The 20,256-nt window shown below is 39.1% G+C and overlaps 1 protein-coding gene across 11 annotated transcripts in view; it reads right to left on the reverse strand.

Annotated features, from left to right (window-relative positions):
* The window catches only part of KMT5B (lysine methyltransferase 5B), a 28,132-nt gene that overhangs the window by 6,942 nt on the left and 934 nt on the right, over positions 1 to 20,256 (reverse strand). For 2 of the 11 annotated variants that reach the window (XM_015631003.3, XM_015631010.3), the window contains exons 2-6: positions 13,565 to 13,801; positions 12,789 to 12,936; positions 3,393 to 3,558; positions 2,135 to 2,244; positions 157 to 323 (exon numbers count right to left, since the gene is read on the reverse strand). In XM_015631003.3, coding sequence (XP_015486489.1) covers positions 157 to 323; positions 2,135 to 2,244; positions 3,393 to 3,558; positions 12,789 to 12,936; positions 13,565 to 13,718 — 745 coding nt within the window. In that variant the 5' untranslated portion in view covers positions 13,719 to 13,801. Of the gene's footprint in view, positions 1 to 156; positions 324 to 2,134; positions 2,245 to 3,392; positions 3,559 to 7,678; positions 7,744 to 12,788; positions 12,937 to 13,564; positions 15,852 to 15,880; positions 16,944 to 19,879; positions 20,020 to 20,044; positions 20,188 to 20,256 lie in introns of those variants that run through there. The other 9 variants (XM_015631009.3, XM_015631005.3, XM_015631008.3 and 6 more) reach the window with 9 other exon arrangements.

Consider the following 20,256-nt stretch of genomic DNA (forward strand, 5'->3'; position numbering starts at 1 on the left):
GCTCTGGCTGGGAAAATCCCAATATGATTTTGTCCTACAGTAATACAGTATGCCAGATTCAGACATTTTTCTGCAAGTTTCTGTGTTGTTTGGCTCACATACAACACTTCTGAATTTTTTATGCCCTTCAACATGCTTCCTATACTTATTACTCACCATGATTGATAAATGCAGCAGGACCAAGCCACAGTTGTGCACAGTTTTTTCGTGTGGAATACATGACGCTGAAGTCATTTTCCCCATGTCTCAGCAGCATGTTTTCTTCCATTTCTGATAGTTCAGCAATACAGCCCACAAGTAATTCTATTTTATCATTTCGTTTCCTTTAATGTAAAAAGAGTAGCAAAAATAGGACTACATGTGCCAAAGTTACAAAATAATTTCACAGAAAGAGAAGTTGTTATAGAATCAATTACAACAAATCTGACGTCAGAAACAATTACCACCATTGTTTCTACAATTTCCTGAGACTGCAGGCAAGAAATTGAAAGAGTTGATTACTTCAGCTTCTGCAATTGTTAAAACCAAAAGCAAGATCTTTTCATTTGTGTACACTCCCTCCCCATCAGCACTTGAGAAATTTTGACTTCCTCCAGCTGTTCTTGCTTGTGTTTCCTAAACTTCCTCCTGTGGCCAGGAAAACCCAGCATAATGAAAATGCTTAGAGCTCCATGGCTTTTTAAATGAGGCTCAGTAGTGACTCAAACAAAGGCTGGAATTCAAGCAATATGCTTTCCTCTCTCATGAGCATGAAGCTGGTCCTCAAAATAGAGTGAGGAGGGGGAATGACACCTACAAAAATGAACAAAACCACAAAGGCTTTGTGTGCAGACAGCCAATGTGCCATCATGACTAGAGCAGTGGAAAGGCACTGAATGCTCAGCCAAGTAGGAGCACAGTTTCCATTTTCTTGCATGGGCGTTGTTTCTACTGCTCTTCAGAGTGGCCATTCCATACTTTGGCCAGAGTACTCTGACAGAGATGAACATGGATATACTAAGGGTACATGAAGGACACAAATTAGAAGTCTTTTAAGTTCAAATTTCTCCTTTTATAAAGAGTGCTGAGAATTTTAATCAGTTTTGAGTCTTAACAGTTTTCCAGATATCAGGAGGGTTAAGATGCAGCCCTCCTGTCTCACTCACTTCTCAGGCTACTCTAGATTTTGAGTATGAAGTTCACCTGTTTTCAATACACCTACATGCAAAGCTTCTACCCCAAAGAATCAGCCAAGGGTGAATTCAAGCAGCAGCAACAACAAAAACAAAAAACAAACACTGTCCCGTCCCCCCCCCCAAAAAACAACAAATACAAGAAAAAAAAACCAGTCAGTATTTTTTGGGTTGTATCATGGATGTGGAACTTTCAGCTCTGGTTATGAAGAGCTGGAAACAGGCCTCAGCCTATTTAAAGCTTCCTGTCTAAGAGGTAGAGGTTGTGCTGCCACCAGCAGGATATCCAGCCAATCAATCCCAGTGTGAACATAACTGCATTTCTTCACATCAGGTGTGCTGCTATGAATGGGTATTGCCACAAAGCAAAGCTCATACAATTGGTGTCTACATCTGAAGTGATTTTAAAATCTGAATTAAGCCAGAATCTGCTGGTGCTGCCACACGCATGCTCATGATGAAACTCAGATGTGCCAAAATGAGATATACATGAGATATATGGGAAATACACTGGGGTTCCAGCCTTGTGTTTCCAGGAGAGATTTATTTTGCACAGTCAAAATAGGCAAGTAACACCTGTTTTAAAAAAGGCTAAAAACTCATTTTCTCCTCAATTATTTGCTGTGTAACAAATCTGCCATAATGTCATGTTTCTCACGGAAGGCTAGCAACTCTTGAGTAGAAAAAACTAACTATCTGACTGAAAACAAGATATTAAAAAAAAAAGTTTAATGAACACTATATGCATAAACCCAAATATACAAAGGAGTATCTTCCACAGACATGGATCCTGTATTAAATACTTAGCAAAAAATAGAGAGAAAATTCAGTTTGTAAGTAACAATACAAAACTATTTCACTGGCTGCAGTTTTATTTCTAAATCACACTTTTAAATATATTTTTATAGATTCTTTCAAATAATTGACAGAAACAGGACACAACAGTAAACTGTATTTCTTACCATTCTTTTGTTGCAACGATTTTGGCTCCATTTTGCTCAGAAGAATACCGATTGCAAGGCAGTATCTCAAACCCACTGTCAGTTGCAAACATTCGTAAATAAATAAATACCTGCAATGAAAAAACCCAGTACTTGTCTGTTACATGCAAAATGAAAGCAGTGAGGAACTTCTTATATAAATAATGAAAAGTGAACTGTACAGAAACACAAAATTATACTGGAGCACGATACTGTCTGCTGAAATGCATTTCTGTATGTTTTATAATGTTTCTATATGTTTAATATATATATGTATTATGTTGATCTTATTTCTTCACAGTGACTTGCAGGAATCCTCACACAGGTAATGTAATTATCCAAAAAGTTTAAGAAAATTAAAGATACTTGGAGTGGTACAAATTTGGTCCAACTAATGAAAATAGGTAATTTTTTTCTTAAATCACTGAATACTTGCATTCAAGAAATCTTCTTACATCTTTAACAACCACTGAGACCTAATAATCTATAGGAATCCATTTTATTATTTCAAGTTCTGAAAAAAGATATTACTTCCACAACAAACCTAGATGCTGAATTCAGGGACTGTTGAATAATTTTTTTTTTAGTTGAGGTCTGATTGTGTTACTCTAAAAACCACTGTAACAAAGAAGAACTTTTTCTGCTAACTCTTTCTTGCATTATTAGATTTGGTGCATTTTAAAGTAGTCCAAATTCCTTTTGGTTATACCTGGAAACAACAGACTCCTGAAGAAGCATCTTTCTTTTTTTTGTTAAGTAAACAATACTATGGCTTTTTTCTTTGAGAATCAAAATAGATTTGGAGTGGGGGAAGTGGGGTATTTTGAGGTAACAACTCCCTTTTCCTTTATCTTCCTTTGTCACCTAATTTAATTTACAAAAGCTGTAAGTAAAAGAAACCTAGAACCCCAAAAGCCCCCTGAAAAACACAAACCCCAACCAAACCACAATACAAACAAACAACGAAAGGGAAAAAAACTCCTTCCTTTCTACACTCTATTAATAAAAGGCAATGAAAGTTAACGGAAAAAAAAAGAAACAAAAAGTCCCACAAAAACAAAAAATTGAGGGTGTGTCTAGCTAGGCTTTACAAAAAGAAAGGAAGTTTATCTTAAAAAAACAATAAAACAACATATAACAGAGCACTTGACTGCTTTACTATTGCTACATTCTTAAGAAATTTTTGTTTTCTTTGCCTTTCAACCATTTGAAAAAGCACATTAATTACAAATACACCTACATGTTCCTTGAACAACCTTTCCTGCATTTTGTTCTTGTTAAGAAAATAGTGCCGGGCCCAGTCACCTGACGTCAAGGACTTGAAGGCTTTTTCTAAGTGCTCATCTTTCTTAAAACGTTCAATCACCTCTTTGAGTTCTTCTTGCCTTCCTTTAATAGGTCGAAATCTGAAATAAAAAAATAAAGCTATTCCAGTCCACCATCAGTCATTCTCAATTCTTCCTCAGTTACAGCACAGTTCTTTTGCTACCCATATAAATGTGTAACTCCCTGCATAAAGACACTGACCAACTTCTGCCAAACCCAAAGCCTTTTTATATTGATAAATTCAGTACATGGGTTTATGTGGATTGCAAACTTAACATGGCCATTCATATAAAATAGAGCTCTTAATGACAACACAAGAAGTATCTACAAATACTGACACATGGCAGATGCTACATCTGTGGAGAATTAAGGTTCCACAAGTTAGGGCAATCATAAGAATTCCTCCCCCAAAACAGGAAATCTTGGATATGTAAATAAGAAAACAAACACCTGTACATTAGCAGAGAACTCTCCTTTCTTCCCAAAGCTTGAGATTTAAGAAAAGCTACCCTTCATATCTTCAGTGGGAAAAAGTAACAGAAAAAAACTGCATGACTGCCAGAAGTGGAAGCTCCATTTTTGAGCTGCAAAACCACCAAGAGAAAGCGGCACTTAGAGATTTTTGCCAAATCCCTATAAATTGCCTTTGACTGAGCACATACCCATATAAGCTCTGCTTTTGGGCAGAGGTGGGGTATGGCTATTCTTAAATGTGTGCCACACCCCAGGGGACTCTTCACAAAGATAAAAATTTCCCAGGATCATGAGAAACAGTTTTCTGCAGCTCTTTTTACAACTCAAATGTTTTGCTTACAGAGCGTATGACAAAAGTGCTAAACAAACCAAGAGCTTCTGAGCAAACATGTAAGACTAAGTCCTGTTACTTGTTGCTAGAAGTTCATTACTATGCTTATTTTATTTCCTCTTCTGTGCTAAATGAAATCTGTATTTCATTACAAAAGTAACTAAGGGGGGAAAAATAATTCTTGAAGTTGATGGAAGGAAACCTCAATCAACTTCCTCACTGACACCCTGATTTTTAAATTGCCACATGAACTGGGTTATTGTCACCTTAGAATCTTGTCTGTTGCAAGTAACTTCTTTTAAATGAGCACATAATATTTAATTCTTCCATGCAACTTGTATAAAGGAAACAAAGAAGTGTTACCTCCTGATTTTGTTTCACTTTGCAAAATACTAAGTATCTAATCAGAAATAAGTAACAACAATGAGGATTCAATTTCCTTCCTTAGAAGGAAGATGCTGTATTTACGTTCCTGATATAATGAAGACAGATCCCCTAAGAGCAGAATCACTTTCAGCAGGTTATCAGCGTTCCATGCTGCTTTTGCAAATCTCTCAAATTTCCATCGGAAAAACCTCCTTGTGACATAATAACTAAGTACCCTTTTAGATCTTCTTGAATCCAGCAAAATTTACCAGCATAAACCTGTGGGCTTTCAGAAGAGAGGGCACAGTAAGGAGTTCTGAGTGAACATCAGGTTCGGTTCTCTTCTTGCTGACATGACAATTGAACAAGACAGCTGGAGTCAGCCAAGAAACAGATGCCTGCTTACAACTGTAGCACACACCACACCATGAAGTTTCAAGTCAAGTTCTTTATTAAAGAATATACTTGTATCATCACCCCCAAAAGCTAACTACCTAACAAGCTGATGAGACCTTATCATGCAAGAAAACTCTATGACACAATCAATATTTTTGTTCTGCAGCACACCAAAGTCTTCCTTAACTTGCCAGTCACACATATGAATATCTCTGTTCTCCCAAAACCAGAAAGACTTTGCCCAAATTTGATAGCCATAACTCGAAGAGCTTCCTCATACACAAAGGAAATTTAAAATCATATAGCCAGAACTGAACCTGACTAGTTTCAGAACAGGACTTGCACTCACTTTTCAGTTTCAACCAGAAACAAGTTTCCCAGCAAGGAGCCAACTGCACTTACACCAGAAGTAGAGAGCTCACCAATTTGCACAATCATGAAACCAGTATCTCACTTACACCTCCATCTGCAAACATTACACACAGGAAAAACCCACAGGATTTACAAATAAAATTGGTCTTCAGTATGCCTGTTGTTGCTGGGCTACATGAGTGACGGCCCTCTCCCTTACACTGTATTTTACATGTTGAAATACACAATTTTTTAGCCAAGTGACCCACAGGAGCAAAGATAGGTGGAAAAGCCATCATATTTGAAATTGCATTAGCACCTGAGACAGGCAGTGTATGTACTGATAGACATCATCACACTTGTTTATCACCAAGAAGCTTGGTCTAGGCTAGCTAAAGAAAGCAGTACCCCAACTGAACCATCAGTGTGGAAAAGAAATACAGAAAAAAAAGGAGGGCAGATGCTAAGCTTAACAGTGGCTCTCAAGACCTACAGAAAAAGAACCAACACCCTATGTTTTCTAGTATTTCGAAGCAATGAATTACAGCCTCAAGTCCTCATATTTTAGGACTTTCACACACATTATTCTCAGGGGCTGACTTGATGTCTATCTGAACAGCAACCTTAGGCAGCTTGGAATCTGGCCCTTAGCCCTTGAAAGTCGCTGGCACACTTCCGTGGATCACATTCAGCAGGTGTCTCTATGGATTCTTGTCTCAAGCACCACATTGCTGGTGGAATTCACCTAAGTGATTAGCAGAAACTTCTGTAAACCACTCCAATGACGTAAAATAGTTAAGTGTATGCTCAAGCCCTGCAAAGGCCAAAAAGATGGCTGGAAACAAGAAAGGGATGAGAAGACTGTAAAACGCCCAAGGCATTACACAGTCAGATGAATGCTGGACTGCATGGCAGGCATTTCAAACAGGAACTGCGTTTTTGAAAGAGATGACTCTCTGCACCCAGGGGGTCAAAAATTAATACTGAGGACTCTCTGCAGCACCCCTATCAAAATGTAGTTCTTACATAGTGACAGGACAGAGATAATGCGAAAAGATAAACAGGAATCCAAATAAGCAAGAAGCATCCACAAGTGCATGGAAAAACGCTGGAAACCAGCATCACGTTCAACATTTCACTTCCAAGGGTTCCCAAATAGATGAATCAGAACAACACTGTGAATCAGAATGACCCTAAGCCTGAGTTAGAGGGCTATTCACTGTTCAACAGCACATATAAATTGCACTGAGAGCATACAAAGTTTGTAAGCAAATTCAGAATACTACAGTCCAGACTCCTCATGAAAGATTTAGTCTTTCACAGGTGTATCTCCATATATACTTTAAAAGGTATCTTCTCATTTGAGACACTGAAGAAGCCAAGAAAGCCTGGAAGTATTCCTTAAGAATTTGGGTCTGCTGATAGATACTTCACTTCTCCCAGGAGTATAATTAATTAGTTTATTAATTATTTTTTTGCAACCTAAAAGCCAGTTGATTTTGAGAAGCAACCTTGCATACTACCATTTTGGTGTTACAGGGCATCCACATTTACACAACATAAAAAAACCCCAAATCTAAAAACCTACACATCTGCTGGAAGTGTCTCCACAACTGTTTTTGAGCTCCACCATAAAAAGAGCCTGAAAAGGCCCCATAGCTAAATGCATACATATAAAGTGAGCCAGAGAAACTGACTTTTAAGCATCAGTAAAACAAGAGACTAGTTCAAAGAGAGATAGAAAGAGCACAAGGAAACCAACAAAACAAACCAGCCAACCCAGCCTCTGAACAGAGGCAATTAAAATCAGAATTGCTTATCCAGACTTCTGCTTTCCTCCTCTGAACAGTATCTTTATTAAAATTCCATTGTGGAAACTGAACAAGACACATTGATGTTTGAATCTGCTCACAGGCACGGACTCCTTGAGCCACCCTATGAGCAGTTCACAGGTCAGGTCTCATAGGACATGAAGTCTGCTGCAAGACAGGTGTTGGAAATGAACAAAGAATGAACACCTCAGCTATGACAGTGTCTTCAACGAAATAATATCAGCCCTTCTTCCTGACAACCTGCAGAACAGAAACTTTTCACACTTCCCTAGAAAATATTTATTTTTTCCTAGTCAACAAGATCTGATAAAGCTGTGGCTACTGCAGTTTCAGAATCAGATAGAAGATGATTTCATCCCAATTAAGGGCAAACATATATGGTCTCAACAAGGAAGATGTAGGAAAATGGCTCAGGGAAGCAAAGCTCTTTCTCTCTCAAGTTTCTCTTACCTCAGGAGTACTTAAAGACTCTTGGAACTCCAAGGTATAAAGCCAAAGGTCAGTGAGATGCTTGCCTATAAAGGAAGTTAAAGGAGAGTTTCTGGTAAGTTCAGAAGCACAGTACCTTGCTCAGTCTCAGTCACTGAGAGCAGTGAGTTTGAACAAAAAGGATAAATTGATTCTGCAAGAGATCCAGTATGGAACTCTACACAGCATACCAGTGCATGATAAAGGGTTTGACTTCCAAACCTTATTTCATAACTTCTGACTAGGGAACATCAAGAAGAGTGACTTTATCAAACTGTATCAACCCATTAGCCTTTTAACAACAGGCACCTTGTCTGGATGATATTTCTGTTTAAGCAGGTCTGGAAAACACCAAGTTTATGTTCACCTCGTACCAGAGATTGAGCACAGAAGCTACAACTGCAAGTCTGTTAAGCATTCAAGACAGCAGAACAAGAGTTGAAAATCATGTATTTAAAATAAGCATAAACAATTTAATTAACATGCATTTTGGTTTCCTCCCTGCCCAATCCTGTAGTATGAGTATTTTTTCCTCAAAGCTAGTTATACAAGTTATGATCAACTGGTTCTACCTTTCTTGCCAGTATTTTCATACAGAAGAAAACTCATGTTCTTTAAAGGCCAAATTTCAAAACAGCACTTTTAATGAAGAAAGTAATTCATATTACTTAAATTTCTTATACTAAATACACATCAGTGTGGTCAAAACAAAGAAAATTCTAAGACACAATTTCATTCTCCTTAATATGGTTAGCAAAGAAGTACTTTTTAAAAATAAATATGGGGGACACAAGAAACCCTCCAAATCAACAACCTAAAACTGTCCTCTAATCCTATTCCAACACTCCACATGGTAAATTTAATTTAGCAATTAATGTGACTATTGGATGCAAGTCACTCCATGTTTGGAAGACGTAACACTTTTTGTTGAAGCTAAAAGTACAAATAAGAAAACTGTAAAAGTAAGCTGGCGGGTGTTGGTTTGAGGGGCAGGGCATGGTTGTTTAGGGTGTTTTTTCGGTTGGTTTTTTATTTTTTAATCCAAGACATTTGAGAACAGCAAAACAGTTGGTTCCAATGTAATCACTGTGTGATTTATACACAGTGAAAGAAAACAACCAGGAGCAAGGTAAAGGACTACTGAATTAAGCTACAAGTAAAAATAATCTAGAAAAAATGGAAAAATCAGATTTTATGCAAAAGTCAAACAAAACCATTTTGTAAAGTACATAGACACTGAGGTCTGAAGAATGTAAAAGCTTCACTTTGAAATAGATTATCACTACATAAGAGCTGTGTACCTGTAATTCAGTATCTCCATAGCACCTCAACACTGAAGCTGAACTGTATGGCCACATAACCTTATTTAGCAGAACCCAAATCACTTCCTTAGCCTCCAGACTTCACTCAAGATGAATACTGAACCTTCTAATTATTATATTGAAATGAGCTAAAGAAAGCAGAGGAGATTCAGCACAGGCTCATAAATGCAATGATACAGAACTGCTTTGTGCTTTTTGTCTCTACTGCCTAGTGGTGACTAAGGGATGAAGAGTGATGCACCCTGTCAAGTTCAGTCACCCAAGTCAGTGACTGCTGTTGAGGCAGTGTCCAGACAAGCAGATCCTGTACATCATCCCCACCCACTTCATTGATTCCAATGGGAAACATGGAAATTCTTAAAGCTTGGTCTGTTAGTCCCACATAATCAGACAAAACCACCCACATCACACACCTGTTTTTAACTTCACTAAAAGCAGCAGACTGCAACATAGCTGACTTCCTAAAGCACTTGCAAATTTAAAGACACGTTGGAAGTGCTGCCAGTATTCCCTAGCATGATGCTGGTGCTTTAGGAAACCAGGAAACAACACTGACTGGTAACAGCAGCAATATGATCAGGAGTCTGGATCAAGGTTTAAACAGTAACACCTTTGTGAGATAGTATAAAGAGCAGAATAGCCACTAAGGCATGTAACTTCAAGATTCAGTGCTCAGCCTAGGGAAATGCACCCAAAAATAAGAGATGGTAAGACAGGCAAGAATTCACTTGGCATTTTGTGTCAGTTTTAATCTCTAGTGTTTGTCAACCTTCAACCCAGAAGTGTAGCTCGCAAAATGAGTTTTGTTTTGGTAGACAAACTGTCTAACAAACCAACAAAGGCTGATATAACAGGATTTGTACAAGAAGCAAGAAAACCTCTTAGAACAGTGATACTTGAGAAGAACATGCTTTCTAAGACATGGTGTTTCTTTTATTAACTGCTAAGCTGCTATTCTGTTGAGATAAGAGCTACAAATTTGATGAAAGAACAACTGGGCCTGTAAAAGAGGGTTGGAAGCTCTGAAAACATCCTGTTTTCTCTTGGAAATCCAAGAGGATGGAAAAAAAATACTTCTGGGTAAAGCCACTGAGGACATTTCCAGAGCTACATGTTATACTGTCCTTCAAATCCCTAGTGACAACAAAACATTTCAGAGGAACACTGGACAAACACATTAGGGGATTCAGTTGTAAGCTTTTAAGAAACAGTCTTCAGCTCTTTCAGACATTCCTGAGTTGACAGTTTACAGAGCCAACAGCCCTATTACCAAGATGGTGGGCGTTCACGAACTGCAGGATTTTATTTTTATACACCCAGAAAAAACCACCAAATCAAAACACAAAAACCCAGCAAGCAAAGTAACAGTCATGTTATTGTCACCACCCTACCATAAGATCATTAACTCAATATAAAGAAGATGGGAAACAAGGACATTTCAATATCAATCTTGATACTTTACCATAAGGGTTTTTTTTCTTTAATCAATATACTCCGGATAAATCAAATTTACAAACTCTTCAACAAGAAGAATTAAGTAGAAAAAGTGCTTACAGGGAAGACACTCATGCATACAAAAATACAGACCTGGCTTCCAGAGGTAAGGGGAAGCAGAACTCTAGTAAGTGATCATCAACTCACAATGGGCTGCAAAAATACAAACCTCTTACATGTTTCCAGCACAGCACAGCCGAATGGTGGCACTGACACTTTCACAGGGCATCATCAAGCATATTAGAACAAGGGAACAAGAAATCTTTGCTTGCCACCATAACTGGCTGTTTTATTTTAAGCACACCTCCATACACAAACTATGTAACTAATATGACTCCATGCACTTAAGTAGAAGATGCTCAAACATAAGCTGCAAGTCTTCATTTCTACTACATCATAATATTTGGGTACTGTCACCTGGCATTTTGGAAGCAGTATGGTTTTTTCACACCTGCTTTTCCCGCACCTTCCCTCAAAGCCATTAAAACAACAGTAATGACCTCTAGAGCTCTCAGGAGCTTTAGAAAGACTGCAGTTTACTAGATGGAAAAAGGTAATCTGAGCATCACAGCCACAGTAACAAGCAGGCATCATCACTGCACCAAAAAGATAAGAACTATACTGATGCCTGGACTTTAATTATTACAAAATCAGAAACTTTCTCAATGGGACAATATGACAGAGGCGGGAAGTGTGCATCTGGTAGGAGTTTTAAGCCTCACCTAAGTATTTCCCATAGTGCTCCAAGATTATTAACTACTGTCCTTGAAGACTGCCTGTAACTGTTCTCCAAATCTGAGAAAGGAAGAAATACATGATGATGGGCTTTGTGTAGCCTTTTGGTTCAAAACAGTAATTAAATAAATATTTTAGTTGACAGCCTATCAATATAAAACAACATTTATGAAAGTAGCTTCTCCAACTACTAAACAGGATTCACTTTCACAGCAAAAAGCACAAGAACTAACAACCTGTACATAACCTGCACACTATCATTCATGCAACAAACCAGAAAATTTCGTTCAGCATATATTCTTACCTTGATTAACTGATGAAAATACAAAGACACTTCAATTTGAACTGTAAGAACCTGGACAATGTGCTACTGTAACCAATAGCAGGGAGGGAAGAGGAAAAACTCCAACATCCTCCTTAAAGGTAGATGTTGCACCCTCCAGCAAAAAAATAAAAATCTCTTGGAGTAAGTCTTTACAGTTATTACAATCACACTGCTGCAATTTCGTGTACAGCTGATGCTGCCATGTCAGGCTATATCAGCAACTATTTATGTGACAACACCTATTAGTCCAGTAGTCATTTCTGAATCAGTAAGTTCACTGCATACATACAATTTGCTTAACTGATAGTGTGTGTATGTGACTGTGCTGCACAGGTGAACTGTCCTTCTTTAAAAATAATCCCAGCAACAATTTGAAAGGCTGAGAATCTGTTTCCCAAGATGTGCTGCCTGGAAACTCCAGCTCTTATTATTGCACAGTAGTAAGCACATAATTCCTGTCCTTAGAAACATATAGTTTATATACAATTTCCCTACTGAGCTATCAATACAGATCTTGTATGCAAACCAGCTAAGAGAGATTGATTGAACAGAGTTATCATCAGTGGTACATCTGTAACAGAGGGAGAAGCACAAGCAGCTAAACCCTGAGACCACAAAGAATTCACCAAAGCATTCAGACACATGCGTAACAGTGCAAAAGTAGGTGCAACTCTGTTAAGCAAGTTTCCAGCTGCACATTAATTTATCTTATCCATACAGACATGTCTCAGTAGCAATTCCTTCAGCAAGGGTCTGCAAGAACTTCAGATCAAGTACCACCAACACTGAACCGCTCAGAGGCTGCCTCTTTCTTCTGATGTTTAAGAGTAAGGAAGGAAAAAAAAGGCATCCAGGCAGATGGAACAAACAGAAAAGTTACCAAAATCTGGCTTCTGCCTTTGAAAGATTTCAAATGACTACTGGTTTCAAACTTACAAATAGTTAACTGTATAAGCTAGATAATGGTGCCTATCACCAACCTGTTCTACAGCACAAATACATGAGACTTATGGAAAGACCTATGATGGAACACTGTGAGAGGCTGCATTTGTAGCAATGCATTCCAGACTCACATGCAACACTGTTCTAAAGGCAGAAGCAACTCACACATTTGCATTCTTTCACTTTCTTAAAACATGCACAAAAATCCATGGTTTTGCTGATTTACATCAACTAAGAAGATGAATTCTTTTCTAGAAAAATAAAGACAAGTTACCTAGTATTCATTTTGTGTGTCTGAAAACCTAAATAGGGATCAAGAACCAAACTAGTTGCTAGGTCATCATTTTCACAGAGTTCCTTGGCAGACATTCCAGAGGAAGGCACATAACGACTTTGACCCTCAAATCCTGAAGCACCGCTACCTGCAAATAAGAGAGCACAAATTAGGTATCACTTAAGGGACATTACAGAGCCCAGCTACATTTGAGGACAGACACACAAGCTAGTGGCAAAAAATACAGAATGATTGAAGATGATGAAATACCTGGAGAGGCACAAAAAAGGACTTTAAAGGATATCTGAATAAAGGACTTTAATTTGCCTTTAATTCTTCATCCCAGACCAATAGCAAAAATAAGACTCCGTATTTCTTAAAACCACTGCAGAATAGCTATTGATGTAACTGACTTGTTTAAAAAATGGGATTTACTTCTACAAGTGTGTTTACTGAAAGTTGGGCAAGTACTTCAAATTAAGTTATTCACTTCAAATCATACTAGACTTCACTTAGTGCCAAACATGCATTTTATAATTACAACAGTTCAGAATTCATTTACACCCAGTTATTCTTACTTGACTTTTAAATTGATCTGAGGAGATCTATATTCCTGAAGGGAGTTAACACATCCAGAAAATACATATGCAACTAATATTTCTGATGTTAGCTCCACGCTGACTGCAGACCTCCCTCACAATTTAAGGTAAGACAGAAGCCTGGCTTGAAAACTAGGAAGTGAATCATAGCACTAAGCAGCACAAACATGTACATACATCTGCTTGATCTTCTTTCAACTCCATTTTTGCCCGTCTTTGGATTCTCCTTTCCTGCATGCTGCAATTTGGTCTGCGCGTGGTCATTAGATGACTTGCTTCCACTTCTCCGGCCATTCACTACCATGTTCTTGGATTCTCCCAGCCACTTCATACCCACAGACAATCTGACTCAGTTGCATTTAGTCACTTTTCAAAAGGCTTGGAGAAGTGGATGAATAAATTCAGTTCCAATTCCTACTGGAAGTAAAACATATACATGATTAGAACTTACTGGGAAACTGTTTTCAAGACACAGAGTTTAACAAAAAATAATAATAATACTAGCCCAACAACAACAATAATATAGTAATAGTAAAAGAAAACCGAAACACCCCCAACCCCAAAGAAAAAGTGGGGGAAATGGCAATCTGCATCTGCATTGGGAAGAAAGAAAAGCTGTTCATTAGCACTGGTACATGGAACTGTGAACAGGTGAAGTATTGTCCTACAACTTACAATGGCATCTGGCAGCAAGGATGGAATTCTAAAGCTGGTAAATTGCTAATGACAGCACATTTTTAAGAGCTGGACTATACCCACTGACATAGCTGTACAAGCATACGGACACATGGATAAACACGCCCAGAGCTATGTGACTCCAGACCCACAGTATTTTCAAATACATATCCAATTAAGATTCCATCTCTTAATACATAAAATCCATAACCTATTGGGAACTCTACAGCAAAGACCATTTTACAAGCATCCTCCAAGAACTAAAGATGAGCAGAGTTTAGAAAAACAAAGGAAAAAATCCAACCAGAAAATGGACATTTTTGAAATGGGGCTAGGGGGAAGATGTTAAACCTTTATTCAAGAATCAGAGTTCAAAAAACCCTCAGTGATGACCTGGAGGACCCAGGCTACTATTCTTATGGTTTCATATTAAAAAACAAACCAGTCACAACACATGTGGTTCAACATACCAATACTAAGTGGGGTCACAAGTAGAGTTGAAATTTTACAGTATATAAATGTCTAGAAAAGCACATTATAGTTTTTGTCTGTAGTCTTAATGTCTTTTGCATAAATAATTATAAGAAAGCTAATAATGTTTTTGTACACAGTTGTGTCTCACTCTGTATAACTTGCAGGAAAAGATCTGATTTACACAACTATTTTACAATTGCATTTACGCATTAGTTATTCATTCTCTTGATTTTAATTCACCCTCCTCCCTACTGCTTCCTCACAAAGAAATAAATTGTGCCTATTCACTTTACTGTAATTATTAAAAAAAAATCAACACTCTGCTCACAGCTGGTAACAGGTCATTGTAACACACACTTCAATCTGGAGAAAGAAAGTCACAACAAACTAACAGATGTTTGAAATACTGTCTATTGTAGAAATACTGCTTTCTATCAGGTAAGAGTAGTAAATGACTGGACTTCTCTTAGACACCTGTGTGATCCAGCTACCTTAAAGAAATGTTTATAGCCAGATAATTTGTAATTAAATTATTTACAAAGATGCAGAAGATTGAGGCAATTAGGGAAGCACAGTACAGACAAGTGTGTTGTATATTAACAGATGCACTGGCTCAAACATCTTTCTAGAACGTATCACCCAGAAACTGATAGATTTTAGAACCTTTTACAAATTGTTACAGAGGGCAGTAAAAACTATCAACAAAATCACACTGAGCAAAAGCTGGCTCAGTTACTGCATCAGTATCAAGAAAAACTGAGATTGTTTCAGTGGACAAAGAATTTTCTTGCTGCCAGTAACAGAAGGGATTTTGTTTAATCTCAAGATTAATTCTATTTATTCAACTACAAGTAGACCCAGCCCTTTTTACAAAATACCTCCAAAACACTCTTGGAGAGGCTTTTTCTTAATTCACAGAACTTGCTTGATAACATATACACGTAAGTTTATGATAACAATCATCTAAAAAACCCCAAAACCCCAACAAAACTTCAAAAACAACCAATCCCCTTAAACTTCCTTGTTAAGCATCCCACCTGAGCTTCTGTCAGAAGACCAACTCTGTGAAGGCCTGCCACTGACTGACTGACGTAAACACTTAATGACAAACCCATTCTCAAACTTAGCTTTTCTTATTTCTCAATCTATTAATCTTATAGGTCTATATACTCTAATTAACCCCCATTCTGCCATGTTTTTGTAACTTTGGTAATGAACAGCATTAAAACAGAAACTACATTAAAGACTTGCACGAAATTCAGTCGTGGTGTCTTTGTACACCAGGACTGAACTCCACGCTGTGCTGTGCTACAGCTCAGGAGCAGTACAGGTGAATGAAATTACCATGAAGTCTGACTGTAGATGAATCCTGTATCATATCCAGCAGTCTGGGGGAAATGCTTACTGTGGTACTTTCTGACAATCACCAGGTACAGTAGTCACAGGAAGAACCCATCTTTCGCAAGGGCTGTTTGGGCAGGTCGAGTACTGTCTGTGCATACTTCTGCTTCATCAGTAACAGCAATGACAAGGAAAGTACCACTACAAAGGTAAGAAGCAACGTGGCATAGAATGATACTCAAACTATACTAAACATTAGGAAAAATACTTTGTTCTGCTCCAAAACGGCAATTTAAGTCTCCTACAAGCCTCCTACAGACAGCAACATAAGTCCTCCTCAAGTAAAATCAGGTCATTTAGTGATGTACAGCAGAATTCTGGTGAAAAAACATTATTTGTTTGGGGCTCATCAGCCTAATGAGCAAGAAAACCTTTGCCTCCATCTACTGCTGCCTCTGTTTTCTAGTATCAGCCAAACTACAAACTTGAAGACAGCAAGTGTGCTTCTTCAGCCTCTATTCAGTAGGACAAGAGGCAATGGGCAGAAACAGATGAACAGAAGTTCCACCTGAATACGAGGAAGCATCACTTTACTGTGTGGGTGAATGAGCACTGGAACAGCCTGCCCAGAGAGGATGAGGAGTCTCCCTCACTGGAGATATTCAGGATCTATCTGGACACATTCCTGCACTGTGTGCTCTGGGATGGCCCTGCTTGAGCAGGAAGGTTGGGCCAGAGGACCCACTGAGGTCCCTTCCAACCTGACCCATTCTGGGATTCTGTGAGTCCTTCTCCCAGTACCAAAAAACTGCTTTCCAGACATGACATAAAAAGCCAGAAACAACAGCCAGGATTCCTTTCTCCATGAATATCACAGCTACTAATGCCAACAGAAAACCTGAAAGGGGGCAAGAGATGAACCAATAACCACCGTCATGTGGTATTTAATATCTTTTCCAATGTGGTTTGTCCTCACTGCTTTCTACATCAGATTCATACTGACAAGTCCTTTAGGAACTGAGAGAGAAAAGGCAGAGATGAACACTATTTTCCCATTCAAGGAAACACTCAAATATACTTACACCACCAGATGCCTCAAAACTCTTGCTACAGAGCTCTGCCATCAAGATCTAACACCACACCTGGACCACTTAGGACTTCAGGTTTACCTGTAACTGTGAAGTAATTTTACCAGCACAATTAGAGCTTCCAAGGGACCTTTTATATTTCAATATAAATGATCACACTGCTGTTTTAACCCTTTATTAATAACAGCACTACTCTTTAAATGACACTGCTTTTAGCAATTCTATTACACTAGTTTGACAGGCACGTTTCCTCAAATGCTAAAACATAGCTCAATTGCATTTGCTACCTCTCACTGAGGTATCTGGCATTTCATTGCAACAGTACTCTCAAAAATGAAAACTCAAGTTTCATTTGCTTGCTTCTAAATTTATTAAACCTATTAACACTTTCTGAGCATTATTTGCATGTCAGTCACATTCAGAAGCACCATTCAACAACTGAAGCACAAACACAATTAGCACAGACAGGCAATGGACCTCCTTTAAAATACAGTTTATCGATTTTTTTATTATTATTATTATTTTAAAGAACTCAAACACTTACATTTTGGCTTGCCTTTTTTTTTTTTTCCCCTTTAAATTAACAATAGCTTCAAGAAGGTTTATCTTCAACAAGAGAGCGACTTAAAGCAAATATAAGACACAAAAAAACCCCAAAACAATAAACCCAGCCTCAGCTCTTCTGCACAAATCAGAGGTATCAAGAGAAAGGACATAGGTTTCATTATAGACAGCCCTACAAAAAGTAACAGAACTTAGAATTTGGAAAGCAGAGCAAAACTGTGCAACTAGTTTCTCTATGGGATCACCAGAATAAAATTGACTTATCAAAATCAAAGTTGAAGGAAAACTTGCACAGCTTTAAGAAGCTATTTAAAACAGTCTCAAGTCTTATTTTGGTTACCACATTTAGGATAAACTGGTTCAATAAATGGGATCCCCCAAAAATGTTTTTGAGTGTTTCTTTTCAGCTACTTAGTGCTGAGAATAAGCTCAGTGCAGAACTGGACACAGATTAACAGTGGCATGGGGAGGCTCTAAGACTGTGTCAAAACTGACTCGGGTCAGTCCAGACTGTTGCAGAACTGCAGGCCCAGGATGTAGGTTTGAGAGAGCACACCTGGATCCAAAACTGACCCAAACCCAGGCTCCAATCTCTCACCAACAGCTCAGCCTGTACATTCCCCTTTTCTCTTGTGCCGTCATGTGATTTTTGGGTAGTAATTTGGGTAGTCAATTTGGGTAGTCAATTTGGGTAGTAATCCAAGCACAGTACAGACACAGAAGCAACCCACTACCATCACAAAGTGAGTGCCAGAGAGCAAATTACACTTCAGCAGTTCCTGCCCCTTCTCCCCTGCCCTGCTGTTCTCCACTGGGTGCTCTCTCAGGGTGAGGCTGAGCATAGCACCCCAAAGCCTGTGTGACTACCCCAAGTCACTAAAACAACTCCAGCGTTCAGCAGTCAGAGACAATATAAAAGCTTGCAGCTTCCAGGAGAGGGAGAACCTCCTTCCTCCCACCTGCCAATTCACACAAACATTTCCACCGATTCCAGCACTCCGTGGACCTCTCCAAAACCCAAATTAACTCTGTGTGTGCAGCTATGTGACTTACACAGATTCAGGTTCACTTCAGGGCAGCCCCACCATGGCTGGATCAAACAGTTCAATGAAGACCCCAAACCAGTGTAATTCCAAAAGTAGTGCTGCTGCCTCCCCATCTGCTTGTGCCCACTTCCACACCATCCTCCCCCTGCGCCAGCAAAACAAATGCAGAGCCAAGTGACCTGAATGATTTGGTCACCGAATCAGGAGAGTTACCAGACATATCTGAACCTGGCTGGCTTGAACCATGAGTGGATGTTATGGAGCAGGGAGAACACACTCGGTCAGGGAAATGGTCAGGAGTACTTAAGCTGGGACTTCTTTTCATCTTCAAACCACAGCACTGGTTTGGCACAGGAATATCACACACTTACCATGCTGACTTGGGCAACTGCCTGTTGCCTTAAAGCATGTGCTGTTTGCAGTGAAGAGCACACTGGGAAATGTAGTCCTAGAATGGGATAGTGCTAACAGAGCAAGAAAAGTGTTCAGTAGCCCAAATCAGTCCTGTTACTGAGGACACATCATCCGACTCCTTAACTTTATATGCAATACATTAAGCAGTTGCTTCACATTAGTCTGAATTTCCAGTTTGTGAGTTCCAGTGGGTATAGAGCAGAGATGCATGTGTCTATATGGCCCTAATAAGAAAAGAAGCCTGATAAAGAAACAATAACACCCAACTTTTCAACCAAGTAAGCCTTGATTTCTTCCCACATTTTAACTCGCAAGGAAAAAAGCAAAGAACTGAAAAGTTCAGTATTGGTGAAAATTGAAGCAGCTGCATCCATATTTATAGTGGTCAGATTATGGGAACAAGGCATGTCTCCATGAGAACTTATCCTACAATACACATTTTATCCTCATTGATAAAAACCTGCCAGTATGTATTTATAGTTACACTATTAAACATTGATCACACTGCCATCTCATATCACAGAATCAATTAGGTTGGGAAAGACCTCTGAGATCATCGAGTCCAATCTGTGACTGAACACCACCCTTTCAAGTAGACCATGGCATTAACTGCCACGTCCAGTCTTTCCTTAAACACCTCCAGGGACGGTGACTCCACCACCTCCCTGAGCAGCCCATTCCAACTTCTAATCACCCCTTCTGTGAAGCAATTCTTGATGTCCAACCTAAACCTGCCCTGGCACAAATTATGACTGTCGTCTTGTCCTGAGACATGTTGCCCTGCACTGAATTTAAGGCACCAGAAAACTCCACAAAGTTCTACACTTCAGGTTCTCCCACTGCCTGTGACACACCCTGACAAAACACCACGCACTCTCCCTCTCACTCACCGGTTTTCGCGTTTCCGAGAGTAACGTCTTAAAGGTAACTTCACTTTAAAGTTTCAGATACAGATGTTGCATAAAGACGTGCCTTTTAACCCTTCCCTAATGAAACGTATCCTCCGATGAAAAATCATAAAAAGAAACCCCCAACCAAAAAAAATAAAAACATACCAAAAACCCCCCAAGGCAACTAGTCCGGCCATTCCATCAAACCGAGGCAAGATCGAGAAGGACATTAAAACCATCCACCCAGACGTGGAACTACTGCTGCAACTGGCCGAAACTCCCGGCCCAGAGCGCAGGGCCGGGCCGGCGGAAGGGGAGCGGGACCGGCTCCGGCCCGGGCGCCGCCGCCCCCGCGCCCGTTGCTGCCCCCTGGTGTT

This window comes from Parus major, chromosome 5, assembly GCF_001522545.3.
Source record: "Parus major isolate Abel chromosome 5, Parus_major1.1, whole genome shotgun sequence".
Taxonomy (NCBI): domain Eukaryota; kingdom Metazoa; phylum Chordata; class Aves; order Passeriformes; family Paridae; genus Parus; species Parus major.